The sequence below is a fragment of the Dryobates pubescens genome, chromosome 3, assembly GCF_014839835.1.
Source record: "Dryobates pubescens isolate bDryPub1 chromosome 3, bDryPub1.pri, whole genome shotgun sequence".
NCBI lineage: Eukaryota > Metazoa > Chordata > Aves > Piciformes > Picidae > Dryobates > Dryobates pubescens.
The window spans coordinates 22,725,889-22,749,847 of record NC_071614.1 but is presented as its reverse complement, the minus strand read 5'-3'; the positions used below and the strand labels follow the sequence as shown (position 1 = coordinate 22,749,847).

The window sequence follows — 23,959 nt, the reverse complement described above, 5'->3', positions numbered from 1 at the left end:
GGGTTTGTCCAGCCTGGTTTAGGTTGCAGCATGGAACTTTCTTCTCCAAGGTCTCCTGGGGAGAGCAGTGTCCTGCTTAAATAGGTGCCTGGCCACTTCCTCCACCCACAGCTTCTCCCTGCTTTTAACTGGGGTGTGGTGAGATGCTGCAAAACCACAGTGAGCCAGAAAAGGTCACCAGGAAATGAATGAAAGGCTGGCTCCTTGGGCAGAGCCAAGTGTGGGAGGACAGCCTGGAGGTCCTCCTGGGCTCTGGTGAGAGTTGAACCCCACTGCATGGCAGCAACATTACCAAACCAAACTACTTAGCCCTCCTCCCTCCCCTCCCTGGACTCTCTCCACTGCTGTCTCTCGGTGGAAAGGTCTCAATGCAGAACTGTCCTCTCCCCTCCAGGGGCTCCAGGTGGATCACAGTGGCTCTCACAGCCAAGACCAGCATCTCTGCCCCTCATTCCAAAGGTCTCCAGAGCCAGTTTGCTGTCCCTCCAGCCCAACCAGACCCCACAGCCCACCGAGGCCGGCCCTTACCTTTGAATCCACGCATCCCCATCGGACCTGGGGGGCCAAGATCTCCTTGGTCCCCTTTCAAACCACGTGGTCCTGGCGGTCCTCTCTCCCCAGGTAGCCCTGGAATGGGGACAAAGAGGCAAAATGATCCTGCTGGAGCAGAGACCTCCACAAACCAGATGTCCACACAGACATATGTCCTGCTCGTCAGCAGGCGTGCCACTCACTCTCCGGTTCTTTGCCAGGAGCTGGGGGCCATCAGGAGATACCTGAGGGCCTACCCCATCCTCTCCTTCTGCACCTGCCCCTGGATACAGGGTGGATTATCCCAGAGATGGACACCTCTAAGCACCTTAAGGCTCAGATGATGGTAAGTGCCCCCAAAGGTGGTGAGCAAGGAGGAAGAGCAAGGAGTCAGGGTGAAGAAGAGACCCCAAGGAGACAGAATGCACCCAGCATGAGCTGCAGATCCTTTGCATCCATGGCTTGTGTGGATTTTAGCTCCTCAGCTGAGCACCCCCTGGGCTCCAGGAGGTGGGAAATGGGGGGCTTCAGTCTGGGACACATCTGAACCCTGGAGGTGACCTCCATCCACAAGGGCCAGCACGTGAAGGGTTCTGGTGATGGGCTCAGGTTGGGACCTGGCAGTGGTCCCACCAGATTGACTCCACAGGAGCTCAGCCTGAGCCTGAGCCAGAGTGAGAGATGAAGCTCCTGGTGGAGAAGCCCTTCAGAGAGAGCTCCTCCAGTGCCCAAGCTCAGCCCCTGGCTGGCACAGCACTGCCCATCTGGGAGGAGCTCTCTTGGGCTGAGCTTTTCCAAACTTAGTCAATGTTTTCCTCTGGCTTAAGGCAGGGGGTGGGGAGGGGGGGAAACAGTACAGGAGGAATTTGGGCACCAGCTCCTGTGAACGTGGTCTGAGGGTTAACTCTTTCCCTGCTGCTTCTGAACAAAACTCTTCCTTGATCCCAGGGGAAAAGATGCAGCCTGGAGCTGGTTATGGCTTCAGGTAGAGGAGGTGGGGCAGGGAATGGCAGAGCTGCTGTGCAGAAAGGGATGCACCAGGAGTGGCAGCTGGGGAAAAGTTTTTGAGCAGGTCCATGGCAGGTCACAAAAATTCTCCCAGGCCTGGAACCCCTCTGCTGGGAGGCCAGGCTGAGAGAGTTGAGGTTGCTCAGCCTGGAGAAGGGAAACTCTGGGGAGACCTTCTTGTGGCCTTTCAGTACTTCAAGTGTCCTGCAAGAGAGATGGGGACTTGCAGTGAGCAGGGGCAACAAGAGCTGGTTGCTCAGAGGGGCTCTCCAACCTGAGCTGGAGTAGCTCCAGGGATGGGGCATCCAACCCCTCTCTGGGCCAGGCTCTCACCACCCTCAGTGGAAACCATTTCTTCCTTCTCTCTAGTCTGAATCTCCCCTCTTTGGGCTGGTTTAAAACCATCAGCCCTTGTCCTGTCACATCAGGTCCTCATCAAAGGGGATCCTCCTTTACCCCTGTGCCATCTTTTGCCCTTGGATGCAAAGGCAGCATGTGTAGTTTGGGCTTCAAATTAGAAACAGGCTGAAGCCAAGCCCTGCTTGCTGGGATGGGGGATGCCTTCTGTGGTGCTTCTAATTGAATTTCTCCCTAGAACAATGGTTAGAATTAGGAAGAGGGAACAAATTTGCACTCTAGACATTCAAAACACGTTCTGTGAGGAGCCTCGGAGCTGCAGATGATGGCAAAGTCCTCTCTGCCAGGCTGGGGGGGCCCTCAGGCCAGCTCCTCGTGTGCTGCTGCTGCAGTGAAGGCAGCAGGACCAGCCCTGGTACCTTCTAAGGGCTTGCTTTTATTGAGCAGGGGTTGGTGGTCATGTCCTGTACAAGCCCAGGCTGGCTCAAAGGGATCTGGGGATATCAACCTGCAGGTGATGGACCCTCGCAGCTCTTTCTCTCCTGGGGCCAGCTGGGGGATGGCAGAGATGTTTTTGGCAGGGTGTGGGGCAGCAGCTTGTCCTTCAAGACCTGTGCATAGCCAGCCAGGTCCCAAGGGACAGGTTGGGAAGTCACCAGGAGGTTTCCTGTGGACTCTGCAGCCATCAGGTGAAGGCTTGCAGGGTCACGGGCACCCCAGACGTGTCGTTGCTTACCTCGCAGCCCAGGCAGGCCAGGGAGGCCAGGCTGACCTTCCATCCCTTCATTGCCTTGATCTCCTTTGGGTCCTGGTGGCCCTGAAACACAGCAAATGTTTGAGTAGAGTCATCACGTCCCAGCTTTGCAGCCACACAGCAGAGCTGGGAGTGCAGCCAGCCCCCCTGCACTGGCTGGTAGCATTTACCAGGTGTCCAAGAAACACACACAGGAGCCCTGTGAGGAGAGGCTGAGGGAGCTGGGGTTGCTCAGCCTGGAGGAGAGGAGGCTCAGGGCAGACCTTACTGCTCTCTACAGCTACCTGAAGGGAGGTTGTAGCCAGGAGGGAGTTGGTCTCTTCTCCTAGGCAACCAGCACCAGAACAAGAGGACACAGACTCAAGCTGTGCCAGGGGAGGTTTAGGCTGGAGGTGAGGAGAAAGTTCTTCACAGAGAGAGTTGTTGGCCATGGGAATGTGCTGCCCAGGGAGGTGGTGGAGTCACCATCACTGGAGGTGTTCAAAAGGGGATTGGATGTGGCACTTGGTGCCATGGGTTAGTAGTCATGAGGTGTTGGGTGACAGGTTGGACTTGGTGATCTTTGAGGTCTCTTCCACCCTTATTGATTCTATGACTCCATGAACTGACAGTGAGGGAGCAGCCCCACAGCATTCTTCCAGGATCAGGGTACTTTAAAGGCCAAACACAACCCCATCAACCTCTCTCACATGCCAGAAAACTTCTCCTATGGTTCCACCATGAATCCCAGAGTCTCAGGACAGTGGCAGCTGGAGAGCACCTCTGGATTATCTAGTCCAAATCCCCTGCTAGCGTAGGCTCACCCACAGCAGGCTGCCCAAGACTGCAGCCAGGCAGGTTTGGAATCTCTCAAGAGTAGGAGACTCCACAACCTCTTTGGGCAGCCTCTTCCAGGGCTCCAGCACCCTCTCAAGCAAGAACTTTCTCCTTATGTTCAGATGGAACCTTCTGGGTTCCAGTTTGTGCCCATTGCCCTGTAGCTGAGCACCACAGCAGAGTCTGGCCCCACCCTTTGGATCCACTCTCTTCAGCTATTGATCAGTACTGAGAAGATCTCCTCTCAGGCTGCTCTTCTCCAGGCTAAACAGCCCCAGGTCTCTCAGCCATTCCTCATGAGAGAGATGTTCCAGTCCTCCCAGCATCTTCATAGCATCATAGTATCAGTCAGGGTTGGAAGGGACCACAAGGATCATCTAGTTCCAACCCCCCTGCCATGGGCAGGGACACCCCACACTAGATCAGGCTGGCCAGAGCCTCATCCAGCCTGGGCTTAAACACCTCCAGGGACAGCACCCCAACCATCAGCCTGCCTCTGCTGGTCTTCCTCTTGAGCTGGGGAGCCCAGAACTGGACACAAGACTCCAGCTGTGGCCTCCCTAGGGCAGAGTAGAGGGGAAGGAGAACCTCCTCCAACCTACTGGTCACACTCTCCTGAGTGCACCCCAGGAGACCATTGGCCTTAGCAGCCACAAGGGCACACTGCTGGCTGGTGGGGAACTCATTGTCCACCAGTGCTCCTAGGTCCTTCTCCACAGAGCTGCTCTCCAACAAGTCAGCTCCTAACCTGTGCTGCTGCAGGGGGTTATTCCTCCTCAGGGGCAGGACCCTACCCTAGCCCTTGCAGGACTTAATGAGGTTCTCCTCCTCCCACCCCTGCAGCCTGTGCAGGCTCACTGAATGGCAGCAGAGGCTGCCTGGCTGTCAGCCTCCCCTAGCTTGTATCTTTAGCAGCCTTGCAGAGGGTCCACTCATGACTCTACAGCAGATTCCATTCCCCTGGAATTTCCTTTTGACCCAAGAGTGAAGAGCTCCACAGTGAAACAACTTTCAGGAAAAGGAAACAAGCAAAACAAAAGCCTTTTGGAAAGCCTGAGAGGAACCTTTGGGGTCTCATCAGGAGCTCAATGTTGGTGATAGCTTTTTTGCTGTCAAGCCTCAGGAGCAGGCAGCAAATCCAGCCCAGAGTGATATTGCTCAGCCTGCAAAGGGCCAAGTCCACAAAGCTGAAACCAATTATGAGCTAAATCCATGAAGCATGAATTTGAACAGAAAAAAACCCCAAACCAACCCAAAAACCTCAGGAGATGATGGAAACCAGGGCAGAGAGAAGCCTGGAGAGGTCATTCAATCTTTGTCTGAGCAGGCCAGGATGCTAATTGGAAACCATTAACCAATTTTCCTAGAAACCTGAAAAGCCCTGATCTGATGGAAACACCCAGCTAGGGCTGCAGGCAACAGGGTAACACAGAGGGGTCAGGGGAGGAAGAGGTTGGATGTGAGGAGAAAGTTCTTCCCAGCAAGAGAGATTGGCCATTGGAATGTGCTGCCCAGGGAGGTGGTGGAGTCACCATCCCTGGAGGTGTTTAGGAAGAGCCTGGCTGGGGTGCTTGGTGCCATGGGTTAGTAGTCATGAGGTGTTGGGTGAGAGGTTGGACTTGATGATCTCAAAGATCTTTTCCAACCTGGTTAATCCTATTCTATCCTATTCTACTCACCAACCCTCATGGACAAGCACTTGGGACCTGCAGACACCATGGAGGAATGAGTAGGTTCCTGAGGGGATGAACCACAGCAAGTCCCAAGGTGGAGATGGGGTTGAGAGAGGACTACAGGGAGGTATTGCATTGGCTTACCATGTCCTTGGCCCCAAATAATGCTAGCAGTGTGCCCAGGTGGCCAAGAAGGCCACCAGCATCCTGGCTTGCAGCGGCAATGGTGTGGCCAGCAGGAGCAGGGCAGGGATTGCCCCCCTGCACTGGGCACTGCTGAGGCCACACCTCAAATCCTGGCCTCAGTTTTGGGCTCCTCACTCCAAGAAGGACATTGAGGTGCTGAAGTGTGTCCAGAGAAGGGCAGGGAAGAGTTTAGAGCACAAGGCTTGTGAGGAGCAGCTGAGGGAACTGGAGTTGTTTAGCCTGGAGAAAAGGAGGCTCAGGGGAGACCTTCTCGCTGTCTACAACTCCCTGAAAGGAGGCTGGAGGAAGGCAGGAGCCAATCTCTTCTCCCAGGGAACAAGCAATAAGATGAGAGGAAATGGTCTCAGATTGCACCAGGGGAGGTTTAGGTTGGACATGAGGAATAATTTCTTCCCCCAAAGGGTTGCCAAGGTCTGGAACAGGCTGCCCAGGGCAGTGGTGGAGTCCCCATCCCTGGAGGGGCTCTGTTGATTTGGTGCTGGGGAACTGGTTTGGTGGTGACCTGGCAGTGCTGGCCTCACAGCTGGACTCAGTGATCTGAAGGGTCTCTTCCAACCCAAAGGACTCTGTGAACCTATGCACATCTCTGAGCACTGAGAGAATGTGGTGATGCACCCAGGACCCTGGGAACACATCTCCTGCTGACACAACCCAAGGATGCAAAGAACAATGGGCACCCAGGGGAGCTGAGTACAATGAGGATGCATTTTTGAGTGGGAACAAGAGGAACCACAAGCAGCAGGGATGCTGCTTGCCTTGAGGAGGGGCAGGAATGCCCATGATGGAGGAAGCCTAGTGTGGGCTGATAGGTTGGACTCCATGATCTCAAAGGTCTTTTCCAACCTGGCTAATTCTAACTCCAAAACATTCAAGAGCTGCTCCACAAGGAGATGTGGGGCAGGAACCAGCTGAGGTGCATTAAAGAGCAGCATTACACAGCAGCCATTAAATCATAGGATCCCAGAATGGTTTTAGATTGGAAAGGACCTTTCCAGGTCATCTAGTTCAAGCCCCCTGCAGTCAGCAGGGACAGCTTCAACTAGAGCAGGTTGCTCAGAGCCCCATCCAAGCTGACCTGCAATGGTTCCAGGGATGGGGGCAGCCACCACCACTCTGGGCAACCTGGGCCAGGGTCTCAGCACCTTCATTTTCTAGCAGTACATCTCCTGTCTGAGCAATCCAGGTGACCCAGGATAAGCAGTGGAAGCTGTGTCCCAGGATAAGCAGTGGAAGCTTTGTATGACTCAGACATCCTCCTTGGCTCACAGCATCACAGAATGGTCTGGGTTGGAAGGGACCTCCAAAGGTCATCTAGTCCAACCCCACTGCAGTGAGCAGGGACATCCTCCATTAGATCAGGTTGCCTAGAGCCCCATCAAGCCTGACCTTGAATATCTCTAAGGATGGGACCTCAAGTACCTCTCTGGGCAACCTGTTTCAGTGTTCCACCACCCTCATGGTAAAGAGCTTCCTCCTAAGGTCCAACCAAAACCTACTCTTCTCTAGCTCAGAGCCATTGCCCCTTATCACTGTAGGCCTTTGTAAGCAGTCTCTCTCCATCCTTCCTGTAGGACCCCTTCAGGTACTGGAAGGCTGCTATGAAGTCTCCCTGGAGCCTTCTCTCCTCCAGGGTGAACAACCCCAGCTCCCTCAGCCTGTCCTGGTAGCAGAGGTCCAGGTCAAGGAGAGGTTCAGGTCAGGTTCTTCCCTCTCTAGCTGCAGCCCAGCACAGCAAAGGTTGAGCTGCTGGAAACAGCTTCCTTAAACAAAACTTTTGCTTTCCAACCATGAGGAAAACCTCAAATCCCCCCTGGAAACATCTGCAGTGGGAGCCACCAAGGAAAGGTCTCCCAAAGCCACCCTGACTTTGTCCCAGGCATCTCCCCCATAAAGGGATCCCACTGCAATGGCACTGGAGCAAAGCTGCTGCAGCCATGGAATGTTTGCTTCATTCAGGTTGGGCTCTAGTGCAGCCCAGCTGAGGTCCTCTGTGTGAGGGCAGCTTCAACAGCTTGCACCTGCTCTGGTTTTATGGGCAGGCTGGGAAATAACCCACCACAGGGCCCCACCTCACTTGTGTTAACCCTGGAGGAGAGATGGGAGCTGCCTGTTCAGGGCACTCTTAGGTGGGATGGGTGTTGGAGCTGCCTTCCCTCCTCAGAATCAGGTGCTACAGTTCTCCAGTCCTCTGCCATCATCTCATCTCCTCCCACCACAGAATGGCAGAGTGGGCAAGGCTATGGACAGGCTAAGAAGGGGACTAAGAACCACAATGGAGGATGACCAACAGACAGATCTCCTCCACTCCATGAGAGCTGGAGGCTGGGAGAACACAGCCAGGGAAGAGAAATGCTGTCCCTTACTCTCTTTCCCCTGTGCCCGGGGCAGGGAATGAGGCTTGGAGACAGGCAGGTGCCTGGGCTGATCCTCTTTGCTGGCTCCTAGGTTTTGTTGCTCATCCTTCAGAGCTGTTCTCACAGCAGTGAGCCCTGTGGTCCATCAGCCACCAAAACATCTCCTCTTGGCTCCCTCCAGGCAGCTCCATCAGCAGAGGTGGTCCCATCCCCAGGGATGGCTGGTGGGGTGGGACACAGGGAGCAGCTGGGGTGGAGGATGGAGGAGCACTTGGGAGGGGCTGTTGGAAGAGGCTGAGCAGGACTGTAGACACCAAGCCAAGCTGGTCTCCACCCCATAGCATTTGGGGTTTACACTCAGGAAGGAAAAGCTCAGCCCAGATCCACCCCTGCTTCGCCCTCCTGCCTGCCCAGGGCTGGGCTACTCCCTGCAGCAGCAGAGGAGAAAGATTCTCCAGAACCATGGACATGAGAGCTCTCAAGAAGTGCAGAGATTCCAAAGCTCTCATCTGGCCACCCAATCAGCCCAACCAGACCTCCTGGGAGCCAGCACATCCCCTCCAGGGAGGTGTGCAAGCACACCCAGATGGGTGGCTGACCCTGGGTGTCCTCCCTCCTGGTGACATCGTTGTTTGAAAGCCAGAAACCCTCTGAGAGGCCAAGCCCTGAGTAACACGAGCTGCTTGGCCTGCTCAGCTGCTGGAGAGGAGCCTGGGGGACCTCCCCAAGCTGTCATCACCAGCAAACAGCCTCAACAGCCAGAGCCCAGGGTAGATAAGGTCTGGTGGAAGGAAAACGCCCCCAGAACATGCCACCCTGCAGCACCCTAGGCTGGCTCTGGTGGTGCAAATGCAGCTGGGAGCATGCTGGGGGTCCATCCAAAGGCATTTGGGAGCCAGGGTTAAAGCCAGCTGGGCACAAGGCTCCTGAAATGGCTAGAAAATCATAGAACTGTTTGGGTTGGAAGAGGCTTTTAAGCTCACAGAATCCCAGCATGGTGGACACTGGAAGGACCTTTGGGGATCGTTTGGTCCAGCCCCTCTGAGAAAACAAAGTCACCCAGAGCAGATTACCCAGGATCACATCCAGGCAGGTTTGGAATCTCTCCAGAGAAGGAGACTCCACAACCTCTCTGGACAGCCTCTTCCAAGGCTCCAGCAGCCTCACAAGCAAGAATTTTCTCCTTAAGTTCAGATGGAACCTCCTGGGTTCTAGGTTGTACCCATTGAACCTTGTGCTGTTGCCAGGCACAAGGAAAAGTAGTCTGGCTCCATCCTCTTGACTCATGCCCCTTAGCTATTGATCAGCACTGAGAAGATCCCCTCTCAGGCTGCTTTTCTCCAGGCTAACCATACCCAGGTCTCTCAGACTGCTCCTGTCCCCTCAGCATCTTTGTTAGCCTCCACTGGAGTCTCTCCAGTAGTTCTACATCACTCGTGAACTGGGGAGCCCAGACCTGTACCCAAGCCTCCAGGTTTGGCATCCCCAGGGCAGAGTAGAGAGGGAGGAGAACCTCTCTTGACCTGCTGGTCATACTCTTCTTAATGCACCCCAGGAGACCATTGGTGATCTTGGCTATGAGGGCACACTGCTGGCTCATGGGCAGCTTCTTAGAATAGAATTAACCAGGCTGGAAAAGACCTCAGAGATCATCCAGTCCAACCTATCACCTAACACCATCTCAGCAACTAAACCATGGCACCAAGCACCCCAGCCAGTCCTAAACACCTCCAGGGATGGTGACTCCACCACCTCCCTGGGCAGCACATTCCTATGGCCAAACTCTCTTGCTGGGAAGAACTTCTTCCTAACATCCAGCCTGAACCTCCCCTGGCACAGCTTGAGACTGTGTCCTCTTGTTCTGGTGCTGGCTGCCTGGGAGAAGAGACCAACCCCCACCTGGCTACAGCCTCCCTTCAGGTAGCTGTAGACAGCACTAAGGTCTCCCCTGAGCCTCCTCTTCTCCAGGCTAAGCAACCCCAGCTCCCTCAGCCTCTCCTCACAGGGCTGTGCTCCAAACCCCTCCCCAGCTTTGTTGCCCTTCTTGTCTACCCAGCACTTCCAGGGCACCACTGAACCATGTCCCTCAGCCCCACATTTACACTGCTTTGAAACATCCACCATCCATCACTGCTGACAGAAACCAGAGGAGGAAGAGGGAAGGAGAGAAAGAGAAGACAGGGATGCCAAGAATGTGTCAGGGCAGCAGCTGGTCACTCGGGCTGGGAAGGGATTTGGATTGCTTTCTGGTAGTGCTCATTGGAGGAGCACAGGCTCCACGTTGGTCCCTGTCCTCAGCAGCTTCATCCAAGAGGGGATGACATCTTTCCCATGGCAGTGGGGGAGGAAGAGAAGGCACTGGGGGTGGGTGGGCAGCTATGAAACCCTCCAAGCAGCAAGTGCAACATGGTCCCACCATGTCCCATGCGGAACCCACACCCTCCAAGGACGACCCAGGGTAATTAGCCCAGGGAGCTATGGGTACACAAGGGTGATGGTTGGCCTGCAGGGGGAGATGCAGCCATGGCAGTTTAAACCACATCTCTCTTCTCTTGGCTCAGCAGGGGGCCAGAAGGAGCAAGAGCCTTGGCCTCAGCTCCTTCCTTCCCCATCTGGAAGCAGCAGAGATAAGCAACAGCCCCATTGCACCTCCACAGGTGCAGACCAGCAGCCTAGAAGGGAGACAGCAACTTTCTCCCATGCCCTGATTCTGTGACTTGGGAGGGGCTGAGGGTGGTAAAGGAGAAGGAGAGAGCAGAGGGAAAATGGAGTGAAAGGTAAAGCAAGGGATGTGAGAGATGATGACTGAGGGCACTGGTGGGCAGCCCTCTGCCTGATCACTGCAGCATGAAGGAGGACAACCTCCCTCCCTCTGTGTCACACTCACTCTTGTTCACTTTCACGCTCACAAAGACATTGGCAGAGCTGTTTCCTGGCCTCTTTGAGGGAACGCTGGGAGCTTTCCTCCTACTGTGGATGGAGGACCACTTAGAGAGTCACAGGATGTTAGGGGCTGGAAGGGACCTCTGGAGATCATCGAGTCCAAGCCCCCTGCCAGAGCAGGACCAGAGAATCCAGCACAGGTCACACAGGAATGCATCCAGATGGGGCTGGAAAGTCTCCAGAGAAGGAGACTCCACAGCCTCTCTGGGCAGCCTGCTCCAGTGCTCTGTGACCCTCGCAGTGAAGAAGTTCCTCCTCATGGTGAGGTAGAACCTCCTGTGCTGTAGTTTCTATCCATTGCCCCTTGTCCTATCACAGGGTGCACCTGAGCAGAGCCTGTCCCCTCCCTCTTGACCCCCAGCCCTCAGATATTGATAGACATTTATTAAATCCCCTCTCAGACTTCTTTTCTCCAGTCTGAACAGCCCCAGGGCTCTCAGCCTCTCCTCACAGGGCAGTGCTCCAGTCCCTTAAGCATCCTGGTAGCTCTCTGTTGGACTCTCTCTAGCAGATCCCTGTCCCTCTTGAACTGGGGAGGCCAAAACTGGATGCAATATTTGAGGTGAGGCCTGGAACAGGCAAGGGTTGGAACAGGCTGCCCAGGGAGGTGGTGGAATCACCATCCCTGGAGGTGTACAAGAAGCTGTAGGTGTGGCACTTCAGGACATGGTTTAGTGGTCACGGCAGCCAGCTGTGGCTGGACTCACAGAATCATAGAATCAACCAGGTGGAAAAGACCTCAGAGATCATCAAGTCCAACCTATGACCTAATACCTAACACCTCCTGACAACTAAACCATGGCTCCAAGTGCCAAACCCAAGCCTTTTTTGAACACCTCCAGGGATGGTGACTCCACCACCTCCCTGGGCAGCACATTCCAATGGCCAACAAATCTCTCTGTGAAGAACTTTCTCCTCACCTCCAGCCTAAACTTCCCCTGGCACAGCCTGAGACTGTGTCCTCTTGTTCTGGTGCTGGTTGCCTGGGAGAAGAGACCAACCCCCACCTGGCTACAACCTCCTTTCAGGTAATTGTAGACAGTAATAAGATCTCCCCTGAGCCTCCTCTTCTCCAGGCTAAGCAACCCCAGCTCCGTGGCACAGGGCTTATAGAATCATAGAATTGTCAGGGTTGGAAGGGACCTCAAGGATCATCCAGTTCCAAACCCCTGCCATGAGCAGGGACACCTCACACTGCAGCAGGTTGCTCACAGCCACATCCAGCCTGGCCTTCAAAACCCCCAGGGATGAGGCTTCCACCAGCTCCCTGAGCAACCTGTGCCAGTGTCTCACCACCCTCCTGGGGAAGAACTTCTTCCTAACATCAAATCTGAATCTACCCATTTCTAGTTCTGTTCCATTTCCCCTGGTCCTATCACTCCCTGACACTCTCAAAAGTCCCTCCCCAGCTTTCTTGTAGCCCCCTTCAGACACTGGAAGGCCACAAGAAGGTCTCCTCAGAGCCTTCTCTTCTCCAGACTGAACAGCCCCAACTCCTTCAGTCTGTCCTCATAGGAGAGCAGCTCCAGCCCTCTGCTCATCCTCATGGCCCTTCTCTGGAGACACTTCAGCACCTCCAGATCCTTCCTGTACTAGAGGCTGCAGAACTGGAGGCAGTACTCCAGGTGGGGTCTCACCAGAGCGGAGTACGGGGGAGAATCCCCTCCCTCGCCCTGCTGGCTGTGCTTCTCTTGATGCAGCCCAGCCTCTGGTCGGCTTTCTGGGCTGCATGTAGGCTGACACCCTAAAAAGTTCCTTCCCAGCTGTCTTGTAGGAATCATTCAGCTATTGGAAGGCCACAAGAAGGTCTCCTTGGAGCCTTCTCTTCTCCAGCCTTGTGCTCCAGCCCTCTCCCCAGCCTCGCCGCCCTGCTCTGGAAGGGGCTCCCTGCCCTCGCAGCTGCCCCGCAGGCTCAGCGGCCGCTCGCCGCTGGGGCTTACCCCGGATCACCGAGATGTTCCTCAGCGCCACGGAGTGCTCCCAGTCCTTCAGGCGCAGGTCCTCGGTGACGTTGGTGAGGAGGGCCAGCTCCTGCTTCAGCTGCTGCTCCATGGCGATGTGGACCAGGCGCATCCGCCGGGCGTCCTGGCTGGCGTTGCCCACCAGCCCCTGCAGGTCGCGGAGGCGGCTGCGCTGGATGCCCACGTCGTAGGCGAAGCTCCTGTTGACGGCGTCCAGGGCGCCGCTCACGCTGCCCAGCTGCTCGCCCAGGGCCTCTACCCTGCCGCCCAGGCGGCTCAGGAGGTGCTCGTGGTGCTGCAGCAGCAGCCGGCTGCTGTTGCCTTCCACCCAGAGCCGGTAGAGCTCCTGCTGCGCCGCCTCGCCCTGCTGCGCCAGGCTGTCCCACAGGCTCGACACCGCCTTCTCCGTTTGGCCGGCCTGGGTCTGCAGGCTCCACAGGAGACCTTCCAGCTTCTGCAGCGACCCCGTCAGGAGGAACAAGGAGTCCGAGTGGTTCTGCAGGAGGTCCTGGAGCCTCCAGACGTGCTCCAGCACGTCCCCCTTCAGAGGTAGGTGCAGCAGCTTCAGCTGCATGTCCCGAAAGCTCTCGTTCAGGCGGTTGACATTCCCCATCAGCGCCTTCAGCTCCTCGGGGGATGTCTGTGGCCTGGAGACTGCAAGAGATGGAGGAGAGGGGGACCTGAGAAACCACCCCATGGAGCAGGCTGTGTCTAACCTCCTGGGAAGTAAAAACCATCTCCTCTCACCGAGTAATTGGACATCCCATTATTCCTTGGTGCTGGGAGGTGGGAGCCCAACTTCAGCCCCTGGAATGGGCTGTCCAGGGAGGTGGTTGAGGCCCCATCCTTGGAGGTGTTTAAGACCAGGCTGAATGAGACTCTGGCCAGCCTGATCTAGTGTGGGGTGTCCCTGCCCATGGCAGGGGGGGTGGAACTAGATGATCCTTGTGGTCCCTTCCAACCCTGACTGATACTATGATCCCCCCAAAAGTTTCATCCCCCCCAAGCTCCTTTTTGGCCCCACAGCTTTCTCCATGGTTGGAGAAGGGGGTTGCTTGCTGAGGTGTTGGAGAAGGATGCTGAGGGTGGCTCTAGCTTTTGCCAGGTGGGTCACAGCCTGGGGCAGAGCCTCAAGGCTTCCCCCAGCTCATGTCAGAGGATTGGCTGCCAACAGCCTCCACTTCCCTTTCCTGAAAATAGACCTTAAGAATGGCCCCTTGCCCCCACAGAGGTTTGAATTTGACTATTAACAGTCTGGGCTTCCCTCCTGGCTGTTGGTCTGGGACCTGAGCTCAACCTCTTGCTCCATAATCAAGACCATCAGGCTGGCTCGGCAGGACTCCACAGCGCTGGGGGCGGTTTGCTCTCAGCCTCCAAACGAGATCCTGCACCCCAGGGCTGCCAGGGCTCTTCCCAGGGGAGGAAACCCACCCTGGCTCCGGAGCATCTGCACCCCAGGGCTGCCAGGGTTCTTCTCAAGGTAGGAAACCCACCCTAGCTATGGAGCATCTGCATCCCAGGGCTGCCAGGGCTCTTCCCAGGGGAGGAAACCCACCCTGGCTATGGAGCATCCTTCATACTGCATGGCAGAGATCTGCTGCCCACCCACCCCAGTCCTGCCTTGGCCTTGCACCAGCTACCACAGCACCACACTTGGGTTTGGAGAGGAAAGATGGAAATCTGGGGTGAGCCTCTTGCTTTCAGCAGCTTCTAGCACTGCTACAGCAAAGCCTTGTGCAGCCACGCTCAGTACCACCCAGCAGAGCCCCACTTTGGACCCCATCACTCTGCTGCACCCAGAAGCATTGATCCAGGCAGTGGGGGGTGGGGGGAAATCATCTCTTCCCTCCTCTTTGCCTTGACACTAGGTCTCCAGTGCAGCCCAGGGTTGGGGACTGCAAGCCAAACCCACACAAATATCGAGAATTGCCTCAAACCAGATACAATAGAACCAAGCAAGTAATCCTCATTGTTCCTTCAGCTGTGGTGGGCCTTCTGAGCTGGCAGGGTGCCATGGGCTGGCGTGGAACCATCCTGGCAGGTCACCCACCCCCCCTCTTTCCCCAGGAGGAGAAGGCAAGAGAAGCCATTTGGTTTGAATTAAAAGTGCAGCAGCAAGAGGAGGGCGAAGCAGACGTGACCACGGGCAGGGCTCCACATCGCTCCCTGGGCTTAGGGCCAACCACAGCAGGGGCACTGGGTGCCCAGAGGGGACCTGTTGTGCCTGGACAGGGTCAGTAGGTGCCCTAACAGAGGAGCTGGCAATCTGCAGAGCACCACAAGATTCCCCCCCACCCCCTCACCCTGTCTGCTAATTGCAGATGATGCCAAGTTGGATGGGAGTGTGGATCTGCTCAAGTGGTGGCAGGCTCTGCAGAGAGGTCTGGTTAGGCTGGGGTGATGGGAGAAGGCCAATGGGATGAGGTTCAACAAGGTCAAGTGCCAGGTCCTGCATTTGGGTCACAACAACCCCATGAATGCTCCAGGCTTGGGGAAGGGTGGCTGGAAACTGCCCAGTGGAAAAGGACCTGGAGGGGGTGGGTGTCAGCTGACATCTGGCTGAAGATGAGCCAGCAGTGTGCCCAGCTGGCCAAGAAAGCCAGAAGCACCCTGGTTTGGATCAGCAGCAGTGTGGCCAGCAGGAGCAGGGCAGGGATTGCCCCAGCACTGGTACTGCTCACAGCACTGGTGGTGCCACACTGCAACTGCTGGGTTCTGGTTTGGGGCCCTCACCACTGGGAGGCTGTCCAAAGAAGGGCAGCAAAGCTGGTGGGGGGCCTAGAGTACAAGACTGAGAGTAGGGGCAGTGGGAGGCAGCCAGCACTTGGCTTCAGCACGAGTCTTGCAGCTTGTAACAGGCACATAGCCACGGGGCCCTGCTGCTGGCAGCTTTTCCTGAGCTCACTAAATCATTGAGGGTGGAAAACGACCTTCATGATCATCAAGCCCAACCAGTAACCCAGCACTGCCAGGGCACCACTCAGCCATGGCCCTCAGAACCACCATCAACAAGACTTTCCAACCCCTCCCGGGATGGGGACTCCACCACTGCCCTGGGCAGCCTGTTCCACCCCTTGGCAACCTCATGTCCAACCTAAACCTCCCCTGGCACAGCTTGAGGCCATTTCCTCTTGTCCTATCACTTGTTCCTTGGGAAAAGAGACTGAGCCCCACCTCTCCCCAGCTTTCTTTCAGGGACTTGCAGAGAACCAGAAGGTTTTCCCTGAGCCTCCTTTTCTGCAAGCTGGAGAAGCCCAGCTCCTTCAGCCACTCCTCACAAGGCTTGTCCTCTCGACCCTTCAACAGCTTCATTGCCCTTCTTTAGATCCACTCCAGCACCTCAATGTCCTCCTTGGAGTGAGGCTCCCAGTACTGAGCCCAGTGTTGGAGGTGTGGCATCATCAGTGCTGAGTGCATGGGGACGATCCCCACCTTAGTCCTGCTGCCCAGACTATTGCTGATCCAAGCCAGGATGCTGTTGCCCTTCTTAGCCCCCTGGGCACACCGCTGGCTCATTTTCAGCCAGGTATTCACCACCAACACCCCAGAGAATCACAGAACTCTTTAGGCTGGATGCTAGGAAGAAGTTCTTCCCAGAAAGAGAGATTGGCCATTGGGATGTGCTGCCCAGGGAGGTGGTGGAGTCACCATCACTGGAGGTGTTTAGGAAGAGACTGGCTGAGGTGCTTGGTGCCATGGTTCAGTTGATCAGATGGTGTTGGGTGATAGGTTGGACTCCATGATCTCAAAGGTCTTTTCCAACCTGGTTAATTCTATTCCATTCTATTTTAAGACCTAAGGCCATTGAGCCCAACTGTAACTCTTTCTAACCATTCCAGCTGCTCAGGTTTGCTCTGTGTTCCCAGGAAGAAGCCAGCTGCAGGCACAGACCCTCTTTGGATCCAGTTCACTGGGACCTAGAGCAGTTTGCACTGCAGCTGAGTGAGGGCCACTCACATGACGCCTGGGGCCGTTGCCTTCATCTCCTTTGGCATCCTCAGAGCCTGAGTTTTGGGCCTCCAGCTGTGGAAACAGAGGTTTCTTGATTCCTTGGAGGTTTATGGCAGGCATCCAGGAGTGCCAAGCACAGAGGTGTGGCTGCTCTCAACACAAAGTGGAGCGTGGAGATGGAGTGCAAGTCAGATGCCCCAGGTTCAGAAGCCCACACAATATCACCTGGCTCGTTAGCAGCATCCTAACAAGCCCTGCCTGGTCTGGAAGCAACTCAGGGCTGAGTGCCTGGGGTGCCCAGGCATGGGGCCAGGCAAGGATTTGGGTTCAAACACCAGCTCTGTGCTTGCAGGTGGCTGGGATTTAACCCAGAGCCTGCAGGAAAGCCAGGAGTGGAGCCTTAGCCTTGGGCTAGGCTTCGTTTTAGTGGCTGGGGGTGGGGGGAGGGACAGGGAGGCTGGGAGTGTGCATCCCCAGGAGCCAACTAACTGCTGCCAGGCTTGCAAGAGAGGATATTAAAAGCAGCCTGCCTCGAACCCATCCCAGCTCTGCTGCTGCAAACATCCTGTTGCCGTGGCTCCGAGGTGGCTCACAATATTTTGGGCCCTTGACTCATTCTCTATGCCCTGTTTTCAGAGTCACAGGACACCTGCCCTGGCTGGCTGTAACAATGAAGCCTCTGAGAGCTGCCTTGCCAAAACTGCCCTGCTGACATGCTGGGAACACCAGCATGTGCTGGGGAGTTGTCTCCAAGGAAGTGGTTTTCCCTGCAGTGCACCAGCCTTGCTGAGAAGCAGATGAGTACTGTCTGGGGAGCTGCTGGGGTATCACAGCTTCACATCCCTCTCCATCAGGTCTGGATTGCAGCTGGACACTCCATGCTCTTTTGCCCTGGCTGGCATGGGGTCTGTTGCATAGAACCATTTTGCTTGGAGGAGAGCTTCAAGATCATCAAGTCCCACTGCTACCCCAGCGCTGCCAGCTCGCCACCAAACCACGTCCCTCAGCACCACATCTCCACAGCTTTTCAAGCCCTCAAAGGATGGGGAATCCACCACTGCCCTGGGCAGCCTGTTCCAGGCCTTGACAACCCTTCTGGGGGAGAGAAATTGTTCCTCATGTCCAACCTAAACCTCCTCTGGCACAACCTGGAGCCACTACTTCTTGATCTATCACTCCAAGCAGGGTCCTCACTCCAGCCATGGAAGAGCAAGGCTAGCATCAACTGAATAGAGTGAAACAGGTTGGAAAAGACCTTCAAGATCATCCTGTTCAACCTATCATCCAACAGGTGATGCTTCTCTTAGAGCATCATGGCCAGCTCCTCCCAACCCAATGAGCCAGCTGAGGGCAAAGTCTTCACAGCATTGGGTTTTGGACTAGATGGCCCTTAAGGTCCCTTCCAACCCAAACCATTCTATGGAATGCTGTACCTTGATGTGCTCCTTCCTCTCAGCTCTGGCAACCTGAGGTCTGGTCTCCAGCAGCACGGAGTGGGATTGTTGCATGGCAAAACCCAAGCCCTCCTCCATTAAGAGCACTTATGAGTAGCCAGTCCAGGTCCTCTGAGGACCATCAGCTCCCACACTGAGGTTTCAGCCACAGAGTCCTGAGGCTGAGGAGCAGCAGGATTATGTCCCTGTTACAAGACCACTCTGTGCTTGTGGTTTTCCTTGATGTGGTAAGATCTCTGGGGAGGGGTTTGGAGCACAAGCCCTAGGAGGAGAGGCTGAGGGAGCTGGGGTTGCTTAGCCTGGAGAAGAGGAGGCTCAGGGGAGACCTTCTTGCTCTCTACAACTATCTGAAGGGAGGTTGTAGCCAGGTGGGGGTTGGTCTCTTCTCCCAGGCAACCAGCACCAGAACAAGAGGACACAGTCTCAAGCTGTGCCAGGGGAGGTTCAGACTGGATGTTAGGAAAAAGTTCTTCCCAGAGAAAGAGATTGGCTATTGGAATGTGCTGCCCAGGGAGGTGGTGGAGTCACCATCCCTGGAGGTGTTTAGGAAGAGACTGGCTGGGGTGCTTGGTGCCGTGGGTTAGTTGATTAGATGGTGTTGGGTGATAGGTTGGGCTCAATCTTAAAGGTCTTTGCCAACCTGGTTAATTCTATTCTATTCTCTCTGGGCACCCAAGCTCCAGATCTTCTGAATCAGCTTCATCCAGAGTCAAGAGGCTTGGCTTAAAGTGCAGAAAGGAACAGTGCAGGAGATGATTTTTTTGTTGTTGTTTCTTTGCAGTTCTCCAAGACTGAGGTCTACAGCCTGGGGGCTAAGATGGTTTCGCTGGGGTCTTACTGAGAGTTGAAATCCTTGCCAGTCAGGGGACTCCAGGAGGTGGGGGCTTTGAAGATGCTTCCTCCAAGGCCTTCAGCTGATGCCATGAGGTGGTTGTTATTGCTGGAGCTGCTTTGGGGTGAGCAGCTGTAGCTGAGGCCAGGGCAAGAGCGCCGGCCCCAAGCTCTTTGCACAATTCATGGCATCTCTCACTCTGGGTTTGCAGGGCCAACAACAACATTCAAACAATGTAATGCAAGAAAGAATTGAGTGGGAGAGGCTTCAGAATTCCAGCAAAACTTTCTCTGTCCCTTCTCTAGCCCAGGAAAGCAAAAAAAAAGACCCTGAAATCCACCCCTTGCAGAAGACATGTGCTGCTGTCATGGTGCTGGCAGGAGTTAACCTGAGATCTGCCTCCCCCCTCATCCAACTGCCTGCAGAAAAGCAGCAGAAAAATCATCCTGAAGCAACAAGGCTCAGAATATCATCCCAAAGGGACAATGCACAGGCAGCAGCAAGCCCTGCCCAGCCCTGAAGGACATTTAGTGGTTGGTTGGGGATGGAAAGGGGGGCCGGGGTGGGGGGTGTCCTTGTATCCCTCCTGCCTCCGTGGTGCTAGGGTTAAAGCTGGGAAGGAGACTGGGTGGAAAGCCAGGAGTGGGTCCTTGGTAGTGGCACCCATCCAAGCCCCGCCCCCCCCCCCCCCCCAGAGCCCTGCACAGGGGTGGTGTGGTGGCAAAGGGAGGGTACAGGGACCCTGGGTTAACGCAGGCATCTTCCCAAACTGCTTCCAGCACGAGAGGGGAAACATAGCCAGCAGCAGCACAGACCACATGGGATGGAGCTGGGAGCAATTAGGGGCATTAGAGAGCAGCTGGAGAGGGGAGGCAGAAGCCCCACCAGCACATGCCTGGGTAACATCCTGCCTTCAAATCCATCGCTGATGGAGCTGGAGCTCATCGTCACCCCGTGCAAAAGGGCTGCTCTGGGTGTACCAGCTTCACTCAGCCCCATGCTGGGGCTCCACAGGGATAAAATGCTGAGGTCAGGCTCACTGACACCCAGAGGGGTCAGTAGAATACATACATAGAATATACCAGGTTGGAAGAGACCTTCAAGATCATTGCATCCAACCCCTCAACCAATCCAACACCACCTAAACAACTAACCCATGGCACCAAGCACCCCATCAAGTCTCCTCCTGAACACCTCCAATGATGGTGACTCCACCACCTCCCCAGGCAGCCCATTCCAATGGGCAATCACTCTCTCTGTATAGAACTTCTTCCTAACATCCAACCTGAACCTCCCCTGGTGCAGCCTGAGACTGTGTCCTCTTGTTCTGGTACTGGCTGCCTGGGAGAAGAGACCAACATCTGCCTGTCTACAACCTCCCTTCAAATCCAGCAGCCATGACCTAGGTATGGGAAGGATATGAACTCCAGACACAGAGCTTCCAAGCTCCCAGGCTCAGCCCTTACCTGTGAGGATAAAGACTCCAACGAGGACAAGGAAGACAAGGAGGTAGACTCCTGCCACCGCGTACTTCAGTGCTGCCAGGGAGTCCATCCGGCCACAGCATCCTGCTGTCTTCATCCTCTGCCCAGCACCTGGGGGACAGAGCGGGGTGTGAGGGGCAGGGAAGGTGCTGAAGGCTCCAGAGTACAAATCTCAGGAGGAGCAGCTGAGGGAACTGGGGTTGCGGAGCCTGGAGGAGAGGAGCAAGCTGGGGTCAGCCTCTTCTCACAAGGAAGAAGTGATAGGACAAGGAGGCAATGCCCTCAAACCCTACCAGGGAAGATTTAAATTGGACATGAGGAACAATTTCTTCCCCTAAAAGGGTTGTCAAGGCCTGGAACAGGCTGCCTGGAGCCGTGGTGGATTCCTCATCCCTGGAGGGATTGAAGAGCTTTGTAGGTGTGATTGGACGTGGCACTTGGTGCCATGGTTTAGTCATGAGGTCTGTGGTGGCAAGTTGGACTTGATGATCTTTGAGGTCTCTTCCAGCCTTGGTGGTTCTGAGGGACTTGGTTCAGGGGTGGCCTGGCAGTGCTGGGTTAACAGTTGTGCTCACTGATCTCAAGGGTCTCTTGCAATCAAAACGATTCCATGGTTCTGTAATGAAGGGGAGGAAGCAGGGCTCCAGAGAGGTGGCAAATTCTCCAACCCTGGAACCATTCCAGGGCAGGTTGGAGGGAACTCTGCAGTCCATGCAGCAGGAGCTCAGCTCCTCGTGGGACCACACATCGCAGAATCAATAAGGTTGGAAAAGACCTCAGAGATCAAGTCCAACCTGGCGCCCCACACCTCATGACAGCTAAACCATGGCTCCAAGTGGCCCTTGAGACAGAGAGGAGGTATAATGAGCTGGGGGTGTCCCTGGCCTGGCAGGGATCCTTCCCCACTGCCCCCTTGCCCTTCCCCAGCTGATGGTCCGTGTGTCTGTCCTCCAGGAGAGCAAGAGGGTTTGCAAAAGCCTCCAGCCAGCATAGGGTTACTCTGGGCGTATCAGCTCCGCTCAGGCCCATTCTGGGGCTCCCAAATGATAAAAGGCTGAGCTCAGGCTCTCCGACACCCGGAGGCGATCCCGCGGGGAGGTGGCTTGCAGGGGAGTCAGCCCGGCTCAGGTGCCGCAGGCGGTGCCGCTGCGCTGGGACCGCTCCGTCTGCAGCTCGTTACCCGCCAGCGGTCCCGGGCCAAACAGATGGGAGCTGAGGGCTTCAGCATGAGGAAAGCTACAATATTTTTCTGACATTAACACTTGTATCAGGTCCTGGGAGACTCCCGGAGGAGCTGGCCTCTCGCCATGAACCACCCACTCCCCTCTCGGCTCTCGGCGGAGCAGGAGGGCCGGCAGCTGCGCAAGCGGGGCTTTCACAACAGCCTGCTCCGCCGAGCTCACGGGCGGGCTCCAGCCAGTAACCAAGGGGAAAAGCAAATATTTCTGCCTCCTGCTCGTGCCCAGGGGGGCTGGGGCTGTGGCCTGCCTGGTCATCGGGGCTGCAGAAGGTGGAGAGGCTGAAAGCAGCCAGGGCTTGCTGTCTTCCAAGCCCAGGGCTGTGGCGTGGTCCAGGGCTGCTGTCATGGCAAGCGCCAAGCCTGTCCTCAGCCTCATGCCACGCATTTCCCCAACAGCTGCAATGGGCACAGGTGGTCCCATCCTCCTGTACTGGCACTGGTAAGGCCACACCTTGAATACTAGGTTCAGTTTTGGACTCTTGGCTCCAAGAAGGTGCTGGAGCATGTCCAAAGGAGGGCAGCAGAGCTGGCGAAGGCTCTAGAGCACAAGTCTTGGGAGGAGTGGCTGAAGGAACTGGGGTTGTTTAGCCAGGAGAAAAGGAGGCTCAGGGGAGACCACCTCACTCTTTACAACTGGAGCAAGGTGGAGGTCAGTCTCTTCTCCCACGGATCAAGCAATAAACCAAGAGGAAATGGCCTCAAACTCTACCAGGGAAGGTTTAGATCGGGCATTACGAGCAATTTCTTCATGGAAAGAGGGTTGCCAAAGCCTGGAACAGGCTATGCAGGGCAATGGTGGAGTCCCTGCCCCTGCAGGGCTTGAAAAGCCCTGTGGAGGATGCTGTGAGACATGGTTTAGTGGTGACCTGGCAGTGCTGGCTTAGTGGTTGGACTCGATCGCAAAGGTCTCTTCCAACGTTAATGATTCTACAGTTCTATGATGAGGCTCTCAGAGTTCATCTTGACCCTGCCCTGTGCAGCTGCAGGCAAGACAACCTCCCCAGCCTCTCTCCAGCAACCTCTTCCATGGCAATAAGGTTCCTGGGAGGGCCAGCTCTGCATCAGGGCCAGTTAAGGATGAGCAGATTTGCCCCTAGAGATCCACATCAACCTACCACACAGTTATCACAGCCAGGGAGATACCCTGAACACTCTCTGCCATTTCTCTACCCCAGGAGGTAGGGACCCTACCAAGGTCTCTGCTGGGAGTGGAGGACACCAGCTGTTCCCTCACATCTCTTCCAGCATCCAGGCTCTACCACTCCCTTGCTACACTTGCAGGGTGGTGGAGCATGGGGACAAGCCATAGGACCTGGGCATCCCCAGCTCACTCAGTACCTGGATGTGGCTCACCCTGGCACATGGGCTGCTCTCTGGAAGTTCTCAGGATTCTCCATCACATCATGGAGACATCCCACATGCCTAAAACGAGGAGGGCAAGTCCCCCACCACCTCAATCCCATGCCTCTGGTGGGGAACAACAGTGCTGAGAAGCATGCTCAGAACAAGACCAGTTTCCCCAGCAGCCCCATGGGTCTCCAAGCAAAGCAGATGTCACAGCTCTGCCCCTCAGACCTCTCCCACCAAGTCTCCAAGGCCTCAGGAGAAGTTCATCACAGCCTAAGGACCAAACCTGGACAACATTTCCTGGGGCAGAAATGAAGGGAAGAGCTCAGCAAGCCCACAGATGGGATGGAGGCCAGCTAAGATGTGTGGGAGACACAAGCAGCTCCTGCTGTGTCCTGCTACATCCCCACTGCAGGGCATCTCTGGACAACCCCACATGCAAGAGAGTCAGAGGCATGAAGGGGAAAAAGAGTCCCCAAACCCGACCTTTAGGCAGCAGAACAGCTTTCCCTGCAGCATGTCCCCTGGTCAGTGACACAGCCACAGGAGATCCTGGGCACCTCAAGAGGCTCTGAGAGCAAAAAAGGAGGGGAAAGGAATCTGCTTGCAGTGGGATTTCCCCAGCAGGGCCATGCCAGCAGCAGAGAAATTTGCTGCTCTGTTTGGGGCACACATCATGACACTGATCCTCATGGTGCTACTGATCCTCAGCCTTCCTCTTCCTTCCCCTTCCTCTGCTCTGGTTCCCCGTGACCTGCGCCCGGTGCTGAGCGCCTTGCTCAGCCCAGACACCTTTGCCTGTGTGGGGGCAAGCTGCTGAGCTTTCTCCTGAGCAATCCAAGCTCCCACCCCCCCACTCCCCTAAGAAGCTCTCTCTGGTTCAAAGGTGCCCCAGACCAAGCCAGCACACACACAGAGCCTGTACTCACCGTCCTCACAGAGGTTCAGTTTGGAGAGGTTCCTTCCCTCAAAGGGCTCCTCGAAGATGGAGCCATTCTCCCTGTCATTGAAGGTGTGCAGGTACATGGCTTTGTTCTCCATCCTGCT

At 55.7% G+C, this 23,959-nt stretch overlaps 1 protein-coding gene across 1 annotated transcript in view; it reads right to left on the bottom strand.

Moving 5' to 3' along the window:
• Positions 1–23,959, bottom strand: part of SCARA5 (scavenger receptor class A member 5) — a 46,267-nt gene extending 22,308 nt beyond the window's left edge. Inside the window, exons 1-5 of the mRNA XM_054178282.1 lie at positions 23,842–23,959; positions 20,308–20,436; positions 12,584–13,258; positions 2,633–2,713; positions 529–627 (exon numbers count right to left, since the gene is read on the bottom strand). Of these exons, the coding sequence (XP_054034257.1) occupies positions 529–627; positions 2,633–2,713; positions 12,584–13,258; positions 20,308–20,436; positions 23,842–23,953 (1,096 nt within the window). The 5' untranslated portion in view covers positions 23,954–23,959. The remainder of the gene's footprint in view (positions 1–528; positions 628–2,632; positions 2,714–12,583; positions 13,259–20,307; positions 20,437–23,841) is intronic.